General features: G+C 34.2%; 1 protein-coding gene across 1 annotated transcript; it reads right to left on the reverse strand.

The window, feature by feature from the left end:
- Positions 1-3,882: 3,882 nt before the first annotated feature.
- On the reverse strand, positions 3,883-10,496 carry LOC126708822 (potassium transporter 5-like). Its single transcript, XM_050408784.1, has 8 exons — positions 10,266-10,496; positions 9,861-10,086; positions 8,982-9,230; positions 7,693-7,743; positions 6,037-6,297; positions 5,736-5,903; positions 5,351-5,605; positions 3,883-5,055 (listed from the first exon to the last, which is right to left on the reverse strand). The coding sequence occupies exons 1-8, from the start codon at positions 10,434-10,436 to the stop codon at positions 4,133-4,135; spliced, it is 2,304 nt and encodes a 767-aa protein (XP_050264741.1). The 5' UTR covers positions 10,437-10,496; the 3' UTR covers positions 3,883-4,132.
- Positions 10,497-22,997: the final 12,501 nt, after the last annotated feature.

Raw genomic sequence — 22,997 nt, forward strand, 5'->3', positions numbered from 1 at the left:
GAAAACTAAAATTAAAAAAAAAAAAAAATACAACAATGTGAGATTAGGAATTAAGGAAACCAAAAAAAAAAAAAAAAACAGAAAAATTAAATTAGAACGTGGTCTTGAAGGAAATATACAAAGTGGACTGAGAAGTTTTTTTTATTTTTTATTTTTTATTTTTTTATTTTTTTATTTATAATTTTTGAATAAGTTTGTCTTGAAAACATGGATCAGTAGGAGAGTGTCCTATTTTGTAGGCGTTTTAAATGAAGTTAGAGATATATTTTACTAGATTGTCCCTAAATTTTGTCACTATTAAATGTAAGATCTAGGAGTATTTTTAAACTATATAAAAGTCCAGTCCAACTAATCAACTAAATATAGAATAGATGATTTGAATTTTTTTAACTAATCAACGCCATATATATATATATATATATATAGTACCTTTAGCATATCATGATATCATGAACACTCACAACTCCTTTAGTCAGCAAATTATAGAGTTACCACTTTAGAAATGTGATGTTTGGTAAAAAAAAAAAAATTAATAAATAAAATTGTTGCATAAAGATACACAAATATATATATGTTTGAATATTCTACGCTTATGCCATATATTTCTTTCATCATGTGATTTTTATGAGTTTATTTATTTTTCAATTTATACCATATAATCGAATAACTATGTCATTCATTACATGATGAACTTTTACAACATATCAAATATGTCCTTAGTGTGAAATACAAAGAAAAATATTTTAGTCATTTTACATCATTGCATATTTAAGTCGTTGTACAAAGTCCAAAGTCATTAAGCACACACTTAGATTAGTTAATCTATATATATATATATATATATATAAAACCGAAACCTCTATTGGTACCACAATTTTTCATATCAGCATAATATTTAAAAAATAAAAAATAAAAATAAAAACATTATAACACCTCAAAACCCTAGCAACCTTACCCTTCTCTCAAGTTAAGAAATATAAAGCTACAGTTTCTGCAAACTCTCTATCTCCAAACGTAAATATCAAATTCAACCCTTTTAATTTCTCTTTTATATTTTTGAGGCTTATATAGAGTTATAGTGAGTTATGCTGATTTTGTTTTGTGTGTGTGTGTGTGTATAGATGGTCATAATACTCCGGTATTCCAAGAGAAGTTTGTGTTTTCGTTAATTGAAGGCCTTAGAGAGATAAGTGTTGCAGTTTGGAACAGCAATACAAAAGACGATTTCATTGGCAGCGGAAAGTAATTACTTTGTCTCATATTTTTGTTTTTTGAATTGATTTTGTGTGCTTTTTAGACCCTTTTGGATCAATTTTGTTAATTGGGTGTTTTTTTTTTTTTTGATAGGGTCCAATTGGGGAAGGTTCTTTCAAAGGGTTATGACGACCGCACTTGGTGTCTGTATACTAATAGTGGGGGGTAAGTGCTATAAATTACTAACCCTTTTAAGTGTATAATCTGTTTCTAAAATTATCTATAATATTTTATCCTCCGAAAATTTTATCTCTTTAATTTTAGTATATTGTGTTTCTTAAGCTATAGACAGATTTTCATTGTTTCTTATTTTCAATAATAAATCATTTTATTGCAATACCGGTAATTGTTTAAGAAATCCAATAGGTTCATATCTCTATAGAATAGAGAATAGTAGAAGCTAATTTTATTACAACTACTTAAATTGAGTTGACTTAATTCCGTACAATTACAAAGTATAGTATGAAAGATAATGTAATTAATTGTTGTAATTTTTATTTTCTTTCCATGTTTTTATTGTTGATGAGAAATTAAGACTTAGTTACACAATATGTGTAAATTCTTCAGAATGCTACTTTAAATAGTAAGTCAATGTGTCTCTTACATTTGAGTATTAGTTAGAATTATTTTCAAATGATTATACCAATAAAAATGAATGTGTATAAATTTTGTTTAACTATTCCGTGTATCGTACGAATTAGCGACTAGTGTTAATTTAAAGTGAACCCTATTGTTTCCTTTCCTTTTTGCATAAAAAAACTATGACCGTCCTTGACTGGAAATATCTTAAATCGGTCAAAGAGCCCGATAGCTCACAATAGTTATGGGAACACGTATTATTAGGTGGAATCACGTTTGCCAAGAAGCAATTAAAACACGGGCTTCACTATATTATATTCTATCATCATCTTCGTAATTCGTACGGAGCATCCACGTTATCATTTATTTCAACCATTCTCTATAATTTTATCACAATTTTTCTTGCCCCGTCGAATATATATAATAGAAAGAAAATCTCTATGTGTTCCTATTATTTGACCACATTACTATAGCTTTGTTTTTGGTTTTTTTTTGGGGGTTCAAAAAAGACACCATTTATATTTTATTGTTGACCTCTATCAATAGAATTTTGTTATAATTTGAGTATAGTTCAAAAGTTGTTCAAATTTGACGAGATTAAGATCCATTTAAAGATGATGAATTGATAATTTTTTTAGCAAAATCTTTTACACTATAATGATTTTTTTTTTTAGTCAAACTTGTTTCATTTAAAATTAAATATGTGAGATTTTAAAATTGTAGGGTCTCGTTTTTTAGCCCAATACTAAACGGTGAGTGGGATCTTGGATCAACGGGCCCAATACAATGAATTTGTAGAGAGTGGACTAGAAGGCTAGGCCTTGGTGAACAGATAGTCGTTAGTCATGATGTTCATGGTGATCGCATAGAGGTGAACTGAGCTTATCCAAGAAAACTCTCTCCTCGGCACGGCCTGGGTGGCTCCGGTTCTTGGACCTTCTCCCCGTCCGAGGAGCTTAATGTTCTTATTATTCCTTTTATGCTAGGTTACAATGGTCCTAGAGACTACATAATGCTGCTCACCTCTCTCTCCCTCCCCCCCTTTCATAGAGGGATTCTTACATTATATAATCCCTCTCAGTTGATCCTGAACCTTCTATCTGTTGATTAGGCCGGTAACTACTTGAGTGCTTGTCCCATCAGCCGCCTTCTCCCACCTTCTGTTAGTTGCAGTAACCGAAGCCATACTGTTTAGGGGTCCTTTCTCCATTAATGCGGCCAGGACGTTTATTGGCGCATTCAATGCGGAGGTGATAGTTTTTCCTTGAACCGCTCCTACACTGTACCCCTGTGCACGTCCTACTGTACCCGCTCTTTCTTTTGGGAGCACTCTGGGGGTTGCCTTTGATGGTGTGCCGTTCTTTCCTTCTAGGTTTTGGAATGCCGAGGACAGGATCGTCCTCAGCTACATTTCGAGGCCATTTGGACTTTCGTTGCATGTCCTCGGCAACGTCTTTCCTCGGCACAGGCCTTGAGCCCTAAGGTAAAGTGGGCCGGGATCACAAATTCTCTGGCCTTACAAAAATATACATAAATCTAAACCTAATTAGATTTAATAACTATAGTCATAGGCTCATGCCAAGAGGAAGCCGGTCTTAAGCTAAATTAAAAAAAATAAAAATAAAAAACCACAAACTGCTTAAAAAAACAAAACATCAAGATGATTCAAATTAGTTCATAAACCAATGCCTTAGTACATCAATTAATTTTTCTTCTTTAAAAAATGTGCATTATAATTTATAATTGAGTATTTATTAATTTTTAACTTGTACCCTTAATAAACTCAATACTCATAATGAAAGTATGAGAAATGAAAGAATAGATAAATAAGGAAAAAAAAACATAAATTTGAAATAAGTTGAATATAATTTTCCTAATCTGACATGAAAATCTTTGAGAAAAGCTGAATACATGACTAATCCTCCGTTTTTTTACGTATCATATAAATGTTAAGTCTTACTTTTAATTGGAAATATTGGCCAAGCAAGTATATTTCAAAAAAAAAAAAAAAAAAAAAAACTATTGGTGTGTAACAAAGAAACAAAGAAGTTCCACACAAGGACACAATCATCAAAATTTATTTCTAGAAAATTTTTACAAGAATCAGCAAATAAAGCCATACGCACACTTAATTTACAGGAGAACCATTTGATTACACTTGCCATGATCTATATGTTGTAGTGAATCTTTTTATTTTTTGCTTGCACACTAGATATATATAACTGGCTGCTTCTCACATTTAGAAAAGAAAAGAAAGTTTCTTTCACACTGCTATTATTATTTTTCACATCCTAATCCATTAAAGTTCATAAGTCATACCCACTTTCAGCATGCGCTTGTGAGGAATATCAAGCACTTTTTCACTCTCTCTTAAATTTCTTTTCATGAAAGTGTAAGCATAATCTATCAAAATTCTCTTTGCAACACTAGCTCCTTTTGCAGCAACCACATCAGTCTCACCAATGAAGTGAACAATACCAGCATGCCATGCCTTGTCCACAGTCTCAATCTGTCTTTCAAATTCCTCTGATTGATCCTCTTCAACATGCCTCTCATCCAGTGTATCTCCATCGTTCTCAACATTATTATTCTGCACATTTTTGGACAACCATAAATTCTCTGCAATAAAGAACTTCAAGTTTTCTATCAAAACCTTTTCAAAGGGCTCTTGCTCATTTTGCACATCTGTGTATCCATATCTAACAACGCAGCGAAACACATTAAGCTCTTTAGGCTCTACTTGGCGAAATAGGAAACGCTCTTTCACTGGAACCTTGCTTATGGGAAGTGACTTGATGGAGATGAAAACAAGGACAGTGTGCAATGCGGGCACATTCGCCACATAGTGCTTGAAAATTGGTGGGATGCCTTGAACAAGCTCTGAGTAGAACAGGGCAAGTCCAGGTATTCGACAAAGGCTTGTGTTAGCAACTACTTCCTTTAACGTCTCTGGGGAAATCTTATGCTTAAGCTCATAATCGTACTTTCTCCTGAAAACACTGTTCCAAGTATACATTACAGTCATTAGGACTGTTGCGAATGCAAGGGGAAGATATCCTCCTTGGTCAAATTTGTAGAGGACTGAACTTAAATATACAAGCTCTACACTGCCAATGATAAGAATGTATGGAATTATGAGAAGTATGTGGGTTTTCCATATCATGATCATCACTAGAACTATCAAGCATGATGTGAGGGTCATTACAAAAACCACTGCTATCCCTGCACAAAGTAAATTAACAACTCTTTAGTTGCAACTCATATATATGAGACTCTATTTGAATCTTATATTGCTGTGTTTGGACTATTATTTTATTTATTTTATTTTTTCTATTAGTTTATTAACTTATTTGTTTATGTATAACTTTTCAAAGTCTACTTTTTCTAAGTATAACTGTTTTTTTGCTAACTCTTTAATAAATGTCAAATAAGCTTTTCAACCAAAAAAATAAAATAAAATAAAATAAGATAAATAAATAAAGACAAGGAAAAATTATATATGTAGGTTGTGGATTACCATAGGCATTGCCAATGTTAGTTGTTGTCCTAAAACCCAAAGTGACTGCTACACAAGCCACCATAAGAAGGTAATTAGCTTCAGGTACATAAACTTGTCCTTCATACTTCGTTGATGTGTGGATTACTTTCACTCGAGGGAAACACCCTAGAGAGAGGGATTGTTGTATTATAGAGAAAGTCCCTGATATTATGGCTTGGCTTGCTATAATTGATGCTAACACAGCCACCACAAACGTTGGCCAATATAGAGGTCCTGCGCATCATATATAAATACCACACTCAGAACTAGTTAACTATATATGTCAAATGCCAATGAATGTATATAGAGAGAGAAAGAGAAGAAAGAATGTCAATATGGCCATGGATATGTTGCTAGCAATTACCTGGTATGGATTTGTAAAAGGCAGTAGCAACAAGATCATTGTGCTTGCGAAGGAAGGATGCTTGTCCAGTGTATGCCAATATAAGAGCTGGATAGGTCACACAGCACATGCTTATTTGAATGGATCGAACTGAGAAGTGACCAAGATCAGCAAATAAAGCCTCAGTTCCTGCATAATTTTACAAGTAGCACTACATTAACCAACTTTTCAGCTTATTGAAGGTATATATATGTATGTATGTATGTGTGTGTATATATATATAAAATATATATTACAATTTACAAAGGAAAGAAATTGCAACCTGTTATGGCAAGGACAACACCACCAAGGGAAACCCAAGCATCTTTTTTATTCCTCCGAAAATAATCTATAATATAGTATGGATTTATTGCCTTAGCTACAGTAGGGTCATATTTGATGAAATTGTAGACGCCAATGCCGCCAATAAATGTAAACCAAATGCAAATTATCGGAGCAAAGGTATAGCCTACTTTATCAGTTCCAAGTCTTTGAACCGCGAAAAGCACGATCAATATAACCACTGATATCCAAACAACCATATCTGTGTAAGACAAAATAAATAGTTATTAATAAAATGTCTTGTCACGTACATATCAATCAAAATATTGCTATTGCAGAGTTGAACATTATTTATTTAATTTTTTTTTGAGAAAGTAGAGTTGAACATTATTGATTGTTAAACTTAATACATATTGGCATTCGACATAAAATTAGATAATTTAGACTCTTCAATTTCCATATGATGTTTAATTGATTTTTTTTTTCTCCGATAATTTGGAGAGTAGGGATTTTAACCCTGAATGTCTAGTTAAAAACACTAAAAAATACCAAATAAGTTATAAAGTTCTTAGTGATATTGATTTGACAAATTAGAAATTAGTTTCTTGTCAAATTTAATGATATTGACAAATTTAAAATTGCATGAGATTGGCAATTTAGAAATTAGTATTATCAGTCTCATCTCTTGCCCTCCATTTACTCGGAACTGATTGCTCTAATCAGAAAAGTATAAGTGATTATGAATGGTTTAAATTAAAATTTTTTTAATAAAGATTTATTTTTCTTATTATAAGTTATAACAAACTTCTTTACCACTACATTTTTGGCTATGGATAGTCTGAAATAACAACCTCTCTCTCTCTCTCTCTCTCTCTCTCTCTTATTTTACATTTAAGATTTCTATTTTTCGTTTTTCTACTTTAAAAAATTTAGCCTCATATATACAACATATCTTTTGCTTTTGAGATAATAATAATAATATAATCATTATTAGTCTTATCTCATGCGCTCCATGGACTTAAAGACTTTTTTTAATAATAAAATTAAGTCTATTTCGTCAAATTATTATAACTGTTCTTAACTCCCTATTCACTATATGAATCGTTTAAATTTAAAGTTTTCTTAATATAATTTTAATTTTATTATAACTATGACTTCTTCACCACTACATTTGTGGTTTTGGATAGTTTTGATTTTTCTCTCCAAAAAAAAAGAAAAAAAAAAGGATAGTTTGATTTTAAGATAGAACCTCACTCTACCAACTTATTTGTTCATTTCTCACTTTCCTACATTTAAGGTTTTATTTATTTATTTTTGGTATTTCTTCTTTGACAGTTTATCCTCATTTATATTTTTATTCTTCTTTCTATCATTTTTATTTTTAACTTGAGGTCTGTTTAGAAAAATAAAAAATTGAAGTCATCAAATTATACACTCTTTATAATTATATAATATAATATAGTAAGGTGTGGACGGTATACATAAGGCATTTTGATTTGCGAGGTCTTTTTTTTTTTGGAGAAAAATTGTTGGGAATACCTACTTTATATTTTATAATTAATATTTTTATATATAATTATATATGTATATATAATTATATATACATATATTGGCTAATATAAAGAAATTATGATGTGCCACATAACCAAATGGTTACCTTGTGTTACTTTAGTTGATTCTATCTGGATTCCTCCCACAGCCGATAAAACTGCCATCACAAACATTGCAAAAGAGAAGATTGTAATTTGCATTTAAAAGCCAAATAAATAGAGAGTAAAACAACAAAAAGTGAAGTACATGTTGCAAAAGGCTATAATACTGTGTTTGAGAGTTATTAATTTAATGAATTAATATATCGAATAAAAATGATAACTTAAAAAGTAATTGAATGAAATGAAAAGAATTGAGGTGTCTTTCTTATATATATAAATTTACCATTATATCATTAATTCTTCTTCTTCTTCTTTTTACTTGAAATAATAGACATTACTTCTTATTTTTATTCTTAGAAAATAGGCATAAAGATGTCAATTCTAGAGAAATCAGGTTTTGCCCCATTTTTTAAAGGACTGTATAAGATAATGGAACAGTTCCTTTTCCTCTCTTTTAACTCATCCAATCAATATATTTGGTATTTTTTTTTTTGGGGGACCCTCTCTAATCGATAACTACACTAAGAAATCCGTGCCTGCGCGTGGACTAATAATGTATTATTTGATCACAAATAATGGTTAACTGTATAATAATGCATTATTTAATTTGATCACAATCAGCTCAACTTACAAGAACTTAAAAACAAGGTGGACCATTTTCAAAAAAAAAAAAAAAAAACAAGGTGGACCTTATCTATATGCATGAAGAACGGAGGCATATATAATTATGGATGAACCACGGTATTTTCTTCTTTGGTTTATATATAAATATATATATATATATATATATTTATATTCCTACTTTTTTTTTTTTTTTTGAGAATCTATATATTCCTACTTTGATCTTTTGAACATATTCTAAAATTATGCTTTTAGCTTTGCATTAATTAATTTAACAATATAAAAATAAAAGAAGAATATTTTTACTTAAAAAAAAATGTGACATTGTTGCATGCATATAACATATCTGATAATTTTATCACCAGGAAAAAATACCGATTTCTGAGTCTATTGAAAAAAATTTAAGGAAAAAAAAAACACCTTTGCAATACATGGAAAAATTACTTTTAATGTTCTAGTCAACATGAATTAGTAATGGTAGATAGGATACCAAGAATATTTATCTCATATCACAGATATATACATAATTATTTTATTACTAACCATCTACGAATATAATATGTAAAAGGAATGGTAAATATAAACTAATTGTAGAAATGAAAGCACCGTATGCATGGTATAATCATAAGTACTAATGTAGAAATGAAAAAAATTAGAAAGTATAGGTGTAAACCTGAGATACAAGGAGTAAGAACACCGTCCCCAATCAACATGGAAGTTCCAAGCATTGTGGCAAACAATAAGATTTGCTTTGCAAATTTGCTGTTCTCTAGCGTAGACTTGAGCCACGATGCCATCCGTACACGACCATTTGGCACTTCAAGCTCATAATTTGACACTTCATGGTCCTCAGCTTGTTGATTCGGAATAAAACCAACCTTGGCATAGCGGCATAAGAGAGAGTATAAGGCAAACGTCCCACCTGAAATTGATTTTCATTATATAATTAGTAATAAAATAATGGTTATTATTTCTATGAAAATTAATACAGTTAAATATACACATGTAAATAAAATTTTACCTTAAATAATAATAAAAAGAGTTGGTGATTAATATAACATTACTGAGACTAAACTTAAAGTCTCACCATCGTGTTTATTAAGCTTTTGAGTTAAGTAGTTAGAGTCTCACCATCATGTTTACTCCCAACAGCTACCTTTTTTTTTTTTTTTTTTTTTTTTTGTTTTTTGAGAATGTCAACAACTAGTTAAACTTTATAAATCATGCGTGTTAAATTTTTTTGATTAATTTGGCATCAGATTGAATAAAAGTCAACTTGAAATTTTATCAAAAATTATTTAAAAATGGAGTTATATTTTTTGTGAAATTCTTAAAGCCCGAGCCTAAACATTTTGTGAAAGAGTTTTGAAACAAGAAATTTTGTGGTAATAGTTTTTTTTTGGGAGAAACTTTGTGGTAATAGTATAAATATATTCCGAGAAAACAAAATTTTGGTACAATAATTTATTTCTTTCGGGGGTGATCTTTAATCAGACCACCCAAAAATTTATATTGTAACATGGAGAGAACTTTTTTCATAGTAGGATCATACCTTCGCCATTATCGTTAGCCCTTAAAACAATCAACACGTACTTGATGAGAGTAATTAAGGTGATGGTATAGAAGATCAAAGAAAGTACTCCTAGGATATCGTCGTTGTGCGAGATACCATTGGGGAAGGTGCTGCTATACACGTATAGTGGTGATGTACCAACATCCCCGTACACCACTCCAATACTTTGAAATGCTAGATGCAAGATCGTTGACCAATCCATAGCCTAAACAAAACCAAAAAAAAAAAAAGGAAAAAAGTTAACCCAAAAGATGTAAAATTTATATGTCAAACAATACAAAATAAGTGTTTCTTCCTATACTTGTGGCATGCAAGAAAAATTGCTAATTGATGTGTGTGATGTGGGATATGGAGATTTTTGGGAAGTGGTGGCGGTGTCAATACCTTGGAGTGATGGCCATGATGAGGACCATGAAAGCTGCGGGACTCGATGTCCAAAGAGTCATATCTGCGTAACTTTTGCCATGACAATTTCCTCTCCTTGAGCTCTTGATCTTGAGAAACTTCCTCATTGGTTTCGTTTGTAATGGCGTCTAATACTGCATCGTCAGCCATGTTTTTTAATAACTTCAAAAATTACGGCTACGAGAGAGAGAAAGAAGTATGGTCTGTATGGAAGTCAAAAATGGTGGCATATTTATAAGGAAACTCTGCAAGTGACGAACTCACAAGTTTTTTTTTTTAAGTATCTGAACTTGTACGGATGCCAAGATAGGTTCGAACCGTTAAGGGCAGGTATCCCATTATTATTATTACTATTTTGTACATTATTTTTTGTTTTAATGTGAAAGTGTGCTTCTTGTTGGTTCATAGGGATGGGGACAACCCAATGGGGTTGGTTGAGTGGTTCGGTACTCGATCTCAAAGTGGTTGTCTTGGGTTTAACTAGGAGCTCTTTAGTTCAAGTCCGGACACTAGTATTTTGAAAAAACTCTTTGGGCCAGCGATTTACCCCATTGTGAGCCCACCCGTTGTGAACAGTAATTAATCTTTGGTTAAAAGTTTTGAGAAAATACTGTTGGAAAAAAAAAGGGACGGGGACATTCATTAAAAAAAAAAAAAATAGGGATGGAAACAGGTTGGGACCGAATCATGTGTGTTCTGCTTTTACCCCATCTTTAAAAAAAAAAAAAAAAAAAAAAAAAAATTAAAGGTAGGCAAATCTCATGTAGGTAGGTAAGTAGAAATGAGGTAATTAATGTGGAGTCATTTAAAGGTAGGCAAATCTCATGCAGGTAGGGACTTTCTATTCCCTTTCCATTAAAACTCCCAATAAAATGTAGTTATTTTCACTGTCGACTTATGACAGTATTTTAAAACTTCATTTCTTTTAAGCACAAACATATATAATACTTTCATTCATATTACTTAAAAAAAAAAAATTTCAGTTGATGAAAATAATTTATCCCAAATGGACCCTAAATTAGGGTAATAAATGAACCAAGCTACATGGAAAAAAATTTGTTTATATTCATTTGTTTAGCAAACAAATCAAGCTCAAATACAAGTTTAATAATTAGTCTCGATTATCAAACAAGTCAAGCTCAAATATAATATAATGTGTTTGTGAACTCAGGTTGTCCCCTTCTACCCATTTTTCATTCATAAAAAAAAAAAAAAAAAAAAAAAAAAAAGTGTCCGTGAACATGCAAACTCAATTTAATTATATATAATATTATGTTTTTATATGTAACATGTACAAAAATATACTTATATAAACTTGAGAATGGATTGTGTAAGTTTTGTAACTAAGTTCATATAATTTCAAATACAAATTTGTAGTTTATTGATAATATAAATGGTTTATCCATAGTAAAATTCACAAATTTGTGAAAGTGTAAGAATTTTTGTTTTGGTGTTACTATATATGGGGAAAAATAGGCTAATTAAATAGTTTATGAACAAACTTGAGCTTATTCAACAAGAAAATAAACTAAGCTTGAACATTTAAAATCTCGTTTGGTAATGAGATCGAACTTAGCTCGTGTTCAAAATAAAATTAAATGAACAAACTTGAATTTTTAACACTTAACTTGACTTAGCTTGTTTACAACATTATCCTAAATAAATAAATAAATAAATAATTTCAATATATTGTTAAAATGGTTAAAGGATTCGAATAAGTTGGAGGACAAGCACCACAGGGATACAAATTCGGGCCCTATCCTAAGGAGAGGGCTAGAAGCTTAGAAGTACAACTAAATCTAAAAGAGTAGAAGACTAAGCCCTCGTTTGGGAGGAGGGAATGGAAAGGAATGGAAAATAATAAAAATAAAAATTTTAAAATATTCTTCCCTCCCCTTGTTTGGGAGTTTTAATAGAGGGAATGAAAATTTCATTCTCTTATTTGGGAGTTTAAGTGGGAGGGAATGAAATAGGTAAGAGGAAACACTCATTCCTATATATTTCCTTAAAATCTCAAATTTTCATTTCCCCCAAAATTGGGAGAAATGAGAGAGAAAGAAATTAGATTTAATGAATTTTTGACTAAAACTCCCAAAATACCCCTATATATTTAACAATTTATTTTTAAATAGAGGTCTAATAGTACTATTCTCACAAAATGATTTTGATGGGATTGACAAACTCAACTTCCATGGATGATATCATCGTTACCAATGAGGTCATCCCCTAAGACGAGCTGATCGAATGTCCACATCATGGACGAAGGTAGCAAAGCCATTCAATACGGACAATAATACCTCGGGCGGTTACAAAAACAGCTGTATGGATCATTGGAAGCCCATTGAAGTCCATATTATTGAGCACAAGGCGTTACCAAGAAAGGCATTAAAGCCACAACAACTGCCACAACAGCTAGGGGTTGTAGAAACATATATAAGGCCCTCATAAGCACCAGCACAAGGTATATAGACATACCTAAGAAAACTGCTAGCTATTCTAATACTCTGTTATTTCCTAAAAACTCTTGATACTAACTTTGGCATCGAAGACGTTGTGGCAAGCACCACACCGGTGACCACCTTAAGGGAGTTATCTTACCATTTTTAGAGTGACATAAATAGAAGAACGGCTCCATTTGGACGCACACACAACGATTGACGAGTTTGTACCTCATCAGTTTGGCGTCGTCTATAGGGACGACATTTTCGTACTCAGATTCGAAAACATAGTTTCCATTAACTTCTATATTCAGATGGAGTCCAACCAAGATTCTACAACCTTAGCTCTACAAGTCCAGGCCCTGGCAGTCACCATTGAAGAGCTCACTAGACAGAACTAGGAAATGAGGCTACGGCTTCAGTAGGAGGAGAACCGGTCTAGAGCCAATCGAGAGGATGAAGGGGATAGCCATAGAAGGAGTGACTGTCGAGGGCCGGTTACTTCAGATGAACAAAACTCGAATCTTCTTCGGGAGATGAGGAAGGAGATGGACGAGCTGAGGAACGCCATTAAAGAAAAAACAAATCGAAGCTTGGATAGAATAGTCAGGGTAACAGATTCACCCTTCACCATGGCAGTCTTAGAATGCCCTGTGCCGTCGAAGTTTTGCTTGCCTCAACTTGAGCTGTTTGACGGACTTAAAGACCCACAGGACCACCTCAACACCTTCAAGACGACACTAGGCCTTCAATAGCCTCCTGACGAAATATTGTATCGTTCCTTCCCCACCACTCTCAAAGGAGCTGTTAGGGAGTGGTTCACAAAGTTACCAACATCGTCCATCGATAGCTTCGAACAGCTGAGCAATGCCTTTTTGCACCACTTTGTTGGAGGACAATGCCCGAAGAGGCCAGCAGACCATTTACTCACCATTAGACAATGAGAGAAAGAAACCCTGAGGTCATATGTGAAACGCTTTACTCGGGAGACCCTAGAGGTGGACGAAGCTGATGACAAGGTGTAGTTGACGACCTTTAAAGCGGGGTTGAAGTCTAGAGAATTCGTAGTTTCACTAGCAAAGAATCCTTCTAAAACAATGGCAGAGATGCTTCTGAAGGCACAAAAGTACATAAATGTTGAAGATGCATTAGCAGCCATAAGGGACGTAGAAAAGTCAGGAGACAAGGGAAGGAAGGAGGACGATCGTAGAGGACAAAAAATGGAATGTCCAGATTGTTGGACTAGTGACGGGGGCAAAAGGAAAGACGAAAAACTCCTCAAACGGTAAAATTCACTCCTCTAGTTATGCCTGTTGACAAAATTTTGACGTAGATTAGGGATGAGCACTACCTCAAATGGCCAAGGTCATTACATTCATCCCCTAATGTTCGTGACAAGAAGAAGTACTGCCGGTTTCACAAGGATCATGGCCACTACACAGAAGATTTTTGGGACCTAAAGGAGTAGATAGATGAGTTGATACGGAAAGGAAAACTGCAAAAGTATGTAAAGAAAGGGGAGTTTTGTAGGTTTAGGGACGGTAACAAAAACCAGCACGAGTCCTCGCCTAGAGACGAAGATAACACGTCCCAACCTCCGCAGAATGTGATCGGGGAGATAAAGACGATCGCAGGAGGGCCATTCACAGGCGAGTCATTTAAATCCCTCAAGAAAGCATGTCAGAGGCAGGTGAACGGCGTCCACATGATACCTTCATTTAAGCAAAGACGAACAGACTAGGACATATCTTTCAACGAGGAAGATGCAAGGGGAGTAAAGCAGCCTCATAACGACCCCTTAGTCATAACGCTCACGATAGAAGGATTCAATATTAAGAGAATCCTCGTGGACAATGGAAGCTCTACAGACATCATCTACCTTCCCGCTTTCCAACAGCTGAAACTAGATCCAGGAAGACTACGCTCATTTGACTCCCCCTTCATCAGTTTCAGTGGAGATAAAGTATATCCCAAGGGCATAGTGATGTTGACAATAACAATGGGGACCTACTCGAGGCAATTGACCCATCAGTTATACTTCTTGGTGGTAGACTGCCCCATCTTACAATGTGATTATTGAGAGGCCCACGCTCAACTGATGGAAGTCAACAACATCTACCTATTGCCTAAAGGTAAAGTTTCCAACTAAGAACGGTGTTGGTGAGGTAAAAGGAGATCAGGTCCTAGCCAGGAAATGCTACCAGGCCGTGTTGGTTGCAAAAGAGAACCATACATGGATGATTGAGGAGAAAGAAGAAGATAAAGTGGAAGTCTTGGAGACGGTGGAACTGGTCGAAGGAGAGGCAACCAAGACGACAAGAATAGGGACGACACTAAGTCTCGAGATGAGAACAAGGCTCGTCTAGTTCCTTAAAGAAAACCTGGACGTCTTCGCGTGGAGTTATGAGGACATGCCAGGCATATCTCTAAAAGTCATCCAGTATAAGCTAAACGTAGACTCGAAGAGAAAGCCCCTCCAATAAAAACGACGAGTCTTCGCCCCTGAACGAAACCAAGCAATTACAAATGAGGTTAATAAACTATTGTCAGCAGGCTTTATTTGGGAGGTCTACTATCCTGATTGGCTCACAAACATCGTCCTAGTGAAGAAATCAAATGGGAAATGAAGAATGTGCATGGACTTCACGGACTTGAACAAAGCTTGCCCGAAAGATTGCTTCCCTCTACCAAGGATAGACCAGCTAGTGGATTCTATAGCTGGGCATAAGTTACTAACATTCATGAATGCTTTCTCAGGATACAACCAGATCAAAATGGCTGAAGAAGATCAGGAAAAAACTGCTTTCATCACAAGTCAAGGGCTTTATTGCTATAAGGTAATGCCTTTCGGACTGAAGAATGCGGGAGCAACTTACCAGAGGTTAGTGAACAAAATGTTCAGCAAACAGATTGGCAGGAATATGGAGGTGTACATAGATGACATGCTCGTTAAGAGTAAAGAGGAACTTGCCCACCTCAACGACTTGAAGGAGACGTTTGCCACCCTCAGACAATACCAGATGAAGTTGAATCCTGGCAAGTGTGCCTTTGATGTAGCCTCAGGGAAATTCTTGGGATTCATGGTGTCTCAAAGGGGGATAGAAGCAAACTCGGAGAATGTGTAGGCCATACTCAACATGACATCACCCAAGATCGTTAAAGAGGTCTAGAAGCTCATGGGAAGAATTGCAGCTCTCAATAGGTTCATCTCTAGAGTGACGGACAAATGCTTGCCCTTCTTCAAGACATTGAAGCAGGCCTTTGCCTAGACTGACAAATGTGAAGTAGCGTTTCAGGAACTCAAACGTTACTTGAATAATCCACCCTTCTTGAGTCCATCTAAGGAAGGGGAAAACTTATATTTGTATTTGGCAGTATCAGCCATGGCCATAAATGCAGCCCTCATTTGAGAAGAGGAAAGAAAGCAACTCCCAGTTTATTATGTTAGTCAAGCTTTCCAAGGTGTTGAGGCTAAGTACCCAAGGATTGAAAAGATTGCATTCGCGTTAATAGTAGCCTCGCGCAAACTGCGACTATACTTTTAGGCAAACCCTATCCTGGTGATGACAGATCAACCCATCAAGAAGTCCATGAACAAGCCTGAAGCAGTAGGGAGAATGGTCCAGTGAGCGACCGAACTCAGCTAGTTCGACATTGAGTACCACCCCAGGACAACCATTAAGGCACAAGCCATGGTAGACTTCATCGCTGAGTTCACCCTCCCAGACGAGAATGGCTTCACTAACAAGGTAGAACGGTGGACAATATAGACCAATGGTTTGTCAGCCCAAAGGAGGGGGGGAGCAGGGGTTGTCATAACCACCCCTGATGGAGAAATGCTTAGATATGGAGTTCAACTGCAATTCCTAGCCACAAATAATGAGGCCGAGTACGAAGGAATATTGATGGGGTTAAGACTCGGGAATGCAAAAAAAAAAAAAAAAAACCTTTCGCCTTTTGGTGATCGCCACCATATGGATGACCACAGAGCTTGGGGGGGCAACTGATGGGATTGACGAACTCAACTTCCATGGACGATATCATCATTACCAATGAGGTCATCCCCTAAGACGAGCTGATCGAATGTCCACATCATGGACGAAGGTAGCAAAGCCATTCAATACGGGCAATAATACCTTGAGCGGTTACAAAAACAGATGTATGGACCATTGGAAGCCCATTGAAGTTCATATTATTGAGCACAAGGCATTACTAAGAAAGGCATTAAAGCCACAATAATTGCCACAACGGCTAGGGGCTGTAGAAACATATATAAGGCCCTCACAAGCACCAGCACAAGGTACATAGACACACCTAAGAAAACTGCTAGCTATTCTAATACTTTGTTATTTCCTAAAAACTCTTGATACTGACTTTGGCATCGGAGACGTTGTGGCAGACACCACACCGGTGACCACCTTAAGGGAGTTATCTTACCATTTTTAGGGTGACATAAATAGAAGAACGGCTCCATCTGGACGCACACACAATGACTAACGAGTTTGTACCTCATCAGATTTCATTCCATAAACTCTATGTTACTCCCAAACAAGATTACTTACATTCCATTCATTTTCATTCTTTTATTTTAAAACATCTAATTAAGGTTACTTGATTCCATTTCATTTCATTTTTTTTCCATTCATTTCCCTTACTTAAATATATTCCATTTCATTTCCTTATGAACTCCCAAACGAAGCCTAAGAGGCAAGGAATGGTAAATGATTAATTATAATTTCATCAACCAAAAAACCAATTGGTGTCTTAGTCTGATGATAAAAACTATCATCAGGAGTGAACGTCATAGGTTGTGAAACTATCTCAAAAAAAAAAAAAAAAAAAAAATCATCAACCAAAAAAAGAAAAAACAAAAAAAGAAAAACAAAAAAGAGGTTCATGATAAGGTGTAATGCACTTTCTAAATAAAAAAATAGAAACGCACTTGTCGATAATTTATTGGTTCACACGCACATTTTGTTTTTGATATGACACGCTCATATTTAAGATTGTTGTTTGTAGTTTGTACTTGATATTTATGTAAACTATGACTTTTTTTTTTTTAAGATTATCAAAAAAAATATTACTCCATTTAATAGACTATACTAAATACATCTGAATCTGTATTACCAGGATATTTAGTATTTAAAAAAAAAAAAAAAAACCGATAGTATTTTGTAGAATAGTCATTGAATATAAACAATTCAATAAGAAATTCAGTGCTATCATTCCCGAACTTCGTTCTCCATTTTGACTATATGTATCAATAATTGTTTTTATTTATTTATTATTTTTATCATGATGAAAGATCAACCTATCATGCTTTCATGTGAAAATATTTATTTATAACAGTCGCTCCTGCTATTTTGACTTTTATATGCATCAATAATTGATTTTTTTAATCAACATATATATAGATGAAAGATCGGCCTGAACTGTAAAGAAGACTTTTTTATAACAGCTTGTCTTAGGCTCATATGTATTAGTCGTTATTTGGTTTGAGTGCACTACTTATTTTTATATATATTATATATATAATCTGAACTGTTCTTCGTTTTCATACATGACAGGTGTAAACATCAGTTGACCTTGGAGATGTGTAGATGAGAATTGAGGAGGTAATGTGCAGAAGAGTTGTATAAAGGGGTTGTATATAGTTAGTTAGGCAACGTTTGAAATAATAAAGAAAAGTAACATCTCGAGTTTTAGAAACTCGAGATCCATATTAGAACTCGAGTCCGAAAGACTCGCTTTGCAAGTGTGAAAATGCCACGTAGATTTCGAGTCTTTAAGACTTGAGTTTTATGCAAAAAAATTTCACCTATAGTGGCGTTTTTAAGCCTTACAGTGACGTTTTAAAACCCTATAGAGGCGTTTTCCTGCAAAAAATTTTTAGTGCTAGGTTTAGGGAGCCCTATAATGGCGTTTTAAGCCCTATAGTGACGTTTTAAAGACCTATAGCGGCGTTTCTTTGCAATTTATGTAAATCAAGTCTTTAAAACTCGATTTTCAAGTCAATTTTTTCTCACTTTAAGCGCATGCTCTTACAAATCGAGACTTAAAAACTCGAGTTTTATCTTGTAACTCGAGTTTTAGACACTCGAGATGTTAGTTTTCAACATTATTTTGAAACGTGACAACTAACTAAATTTTTTAATATTTATTGTTATTTAGAAAAAAAATTCGAGAATTGAGGCCTCAAAGTGGCTCAGTAAACGTAATGCAAAGTTCTTACAAAGAGTACTTTAACTTTTAAGTACAATGGTAATAATTTATCATAATTTTTTTTATATATAAATAAAAATGAAGGTTTCTCTTCAAACTAGTTTGAAGAAAAATCTTTTAAATACATTCTATATATATATTTTTTTATATATTATTGTATTTGAATTTTAAAAATCCAACAGTTGAATTGCTTGTTCTTATTATTATATCTTTTGTGCTTACAAACTTTCAAAAAGATCAAAGATTTATAGTTATATCATCAATCAAATGTTTATATTTAAAGTTTGTGTGGTATAAAATTATGTATAAAAATAAGTTTAGAAATTGAATATTAAATAATATTTTATTTGATCGAAATTCGACATACATCTAAATTAAAATTAAAACAAGAACCTTCAAATTAGTTGGGAAAGAAACCTTAACCATTAATAAATTAAAATTAAAACAAGAGCCTTCAGAATTAAAATAAATTTTTTTTTTTTCTTTTGAAAAATTATAGAAGGCAAGCAAGAATCTTCAGTAATACTTTATCTCGTGAATTTGTCGTCTATCAAACAAATCTTGACGGAACCTTCAATGAAGTCTTTGGGATTAAAACTTGTAAAATTTGCAAGTTGTATCTATGAGAAACAACTGATTGGAAGGCTACGTACGTATCTCCATATTAAATTAACAAAAGTTGAATATTAAATATGTGTCCGTTTAGAAATAGTGTATTTAACTTTTTGTTGAAATTCTTTTGCTAGGGGTCGGTTTGAGATTCACTTATTTTGCTGAAATTGAAATTTTTTGTTGTTGAAAATACTGTAGATAAAAGTAAAAATTAGTTGAAATAGTACATTGAGAATCATGAATAGTACCAAAAAGTATAGTAGAGCCATGAATAGTAGCAAAAATAAACTGAATAGTAAAATAAGCTGGCTTTTTAATTTTTGCCAAACATACACTTAAAGTGTGCTAAAGTTTACATGTATCTTAAAAAAAAATTGAAAAAGTAAAAAAAGGTGGGAAAAAGTTATTATGTTTTAAAAAGTTGTACATAAAAGTTAAAAACAAAGCTTATAAGTTGATGCCAAACAGACACTACGTTTGAAGTTCTACATATTAGTGTCTATTTGTGAACAACTTATTTAACTGAAACTAAAACTGTAAATAAAGTTAAAAGTCAGTTACAGTGAGACTTATGAATAGTACCAAAAAGTGCAATGAAACCCAAAAATAGTAGCAAAAATAAGCTGAATAGTAGCAAAAATAAACTAAATAGTAAAAAAAGTTGACTTTTTCAACCAATGCCAAATGCATCCTAGGTAGAATTGTGCAAAAAAAGAAAAAGAAAAAAAAACCATTATGCAACAAATTAAGTAGTAGTATATAACTTTTCTTTTGTACCTTTATTTATTTATTTTGGATGAAAAACTCATAACTTTATTAAGAAGAGGATAAATTCATTATCTCATGAGTAATAACTAACTCAATCAGATGAGGATTTTCTACTATCCATGTTACATAATTATCACTGTTCTCTACTTCTTTGGCATATTTTGCCAAGATATGAGTTGGTTTATTGGTTTGACGCTTCACATGAGACACTTGAATTGATCGGAAATCTTGGAGTTTATGAGCTACCCCGACTAGAATGTTTGAGACAACCACAAGTGGAGTACAAAGACCCAAAAGAGCATTTGCCACTATCCTAGAATCACATTCAAAAACTGCATCTCTTATAACAACATCCCATGCAAAAAATACACCTACCTCAATGGCTTTTGCTTTGGCTTCCAACAGCCCCAAAGGTTGGTGAATTTTTTTTCTTAAAGCTACTGTGACTCTACCCTTATGATCTTGGATTACCATGCCAATCCTCGATTGCCTAGACTGGGCAAACATAGCACCATCCACATTCACCTTATAGCTAGAGATCGCTGGTAATGTCCATCTTGCCTCCAGGTCTTCCCTCTGTTGAGTAATAGAGTGGTTAGCGGCCTGAAACTTAGCAATCAACATCCGAGCTTTTTGTATCACCTGCTGTTCCGATTGGCATGTACTCCCATGCCTAACAACATTTCTGTTGTACCACATACACCAAGCTATCATGATTACCATCTCTAGGACTTCATCCCCGACATGTTGAACAAACATTAAGTATCAAATCAAGTCCACAAACTCACAGTAAAATACTCCCTGAGTCTCAAAAGTGATGCTCGATAAATTCCATACCTTCCAAGCATGCTCATAGTCCCATAATGCACGGCCACTGGTCTCTTCCTCCAAACCACACATTTTACACAGGCTCTCCTCAATCACCTTCAAATGGTACAGACTGGCCTTTGTGGGAATGATGTTGCGAGAAACCCTCCAGGCAAAGGATTTTATCTTATTTGGCAAATGTAACCTCCAGATTCTTGGCCAAAAAGATTTGTGGCTGTCCCTATTTGAAGTTCCTTCCATACACCCCTTTGAAAAATTAGAAATTGCTAATTTGTATGCACTACTAACTGTGAACTTTCCTATAGGAGTATACACCCACACTAGTTTATCCTCTGGCAAGCTAGCACTTAACAGAATACTGAGAATAGCTTGAACATCAGTTGGAATAAAAATCGGCTTTACTAATTTTGCCCACTAGTCACAAGATAGGGGATCAATGAGAGCACTCACCTAGGCATGTACAGGTAGTGTATCCAGTTGAGATAGAACTTTCAAGGTAGCCAGTTCATTGAGCCACTTATTAGCCCATATTCCAATTGATGCTCCATCTCCAACCTGCCACTTACACCATTTTCTTACAATTTTTTGAGCAGCAATTATACTTCTCCATGCGAATGATGGCCGAGAACCCATTTCGGCCCCCAAAAAATCACTATTTGGAAAATACCTTGCCTTTAAGACTCTATAGATGAGAGAAAAGGTATTTATTTGAAGCCACCATCCTTGTTTGGCTAAAAGTGCAAGATTAAAATTTTTAAGGTCACGAAAACCTAAGCCACCTTCCTCCTTTGGGGTACAAACTTTATCCCAACTAATCCATGACATCTTAGTTTTTCATTTGTTTGTCCCCACCAAAATTTGCGAACCATGCTCGTCATCTCATCACATAGAGTGTTTGGGAGCTTGAATACACTCATAGTATATGTAGGGATTGCTTGAGCCACTACTTTAATTAGAATTTCTTTTCCAGTGTGAGCTTACATCTTCTCCTTCCACCCTGATAATTTATTATCCAGTCTTTCCTTTAAATGGCGAAAAGTATTGCATTTTGATTTTCCTACCAGGAATCACAAACCCAAGTAAGTCTTGTGTTGTTTAATTACCTCTGCCCCAAAACTAGATTTAATGTCATCTTGAATGTCTTGTGGAGTGTTACTGGTGAAAAACAAAGATGTTTTTCCCCTATTCAATTGTTGGTTTGATGCTTGTTCATATGTCTCCAAAGTCCTCTCCAAATTAGTACAATCTTCTCTTGTGGCTCGACAAAAGATAAGACTATCATCAGCAAAAAATAAATGTGATATCTCTAGACCCCGTGTGCATGCAACCACACCCTTCATTAAGCCATCCTCCACTGATTTCCTCAAGAGTGAAGAGAGACCATCTACACAAATCAAGAATAAATAGGGAGAGTGGGGGTCCTCTTGGCGTAGTCCCCTTGATGGCACAATGTGACCTCGAGGCTTCTCGTTGATTTTAATAGCATATGATACTGATCTCACGCATCTCATTGTAGTATTGACCCAGTCTAGATAAAAACCCATTTTGGTCATAATTTTTTTCCAAACAACCTTATTCAACCCTATCATAAGCTTTACTCATATCCAGCTTCACTACCATTTCTCCGACTTTCCCTGATTTCTTCTAGCTAATATGATGCATTATTTCAAAAGCAACTAGTACATTATCAATAATAAGGTGTTCAGACATAAAGACTCTTTGATTCTCACTAATGATGTGTGGGAATAAACGTTTTAATCTATTTGCAAGAACTTTAGAGGCTAATCTAGAGACAACATTGCTAAGGCTAATGGGCCGAAATTGGGTAACTTTTGTTGGGTTC

Source organism: Quercus robur, chromosome 12 (assembly GCF_932294415.1).
Source record: "Quercus robur chromosome 12, dhQueRobu3.1, whole genome shotgun sequence".
Taxonomy (NCBI): domain Eukaryota; kingdom Viridiplantae; phylum Streptophyta; class Magnoliopsida; order Fagales; family Fagaceae; genus Quercus; species Quercus robur.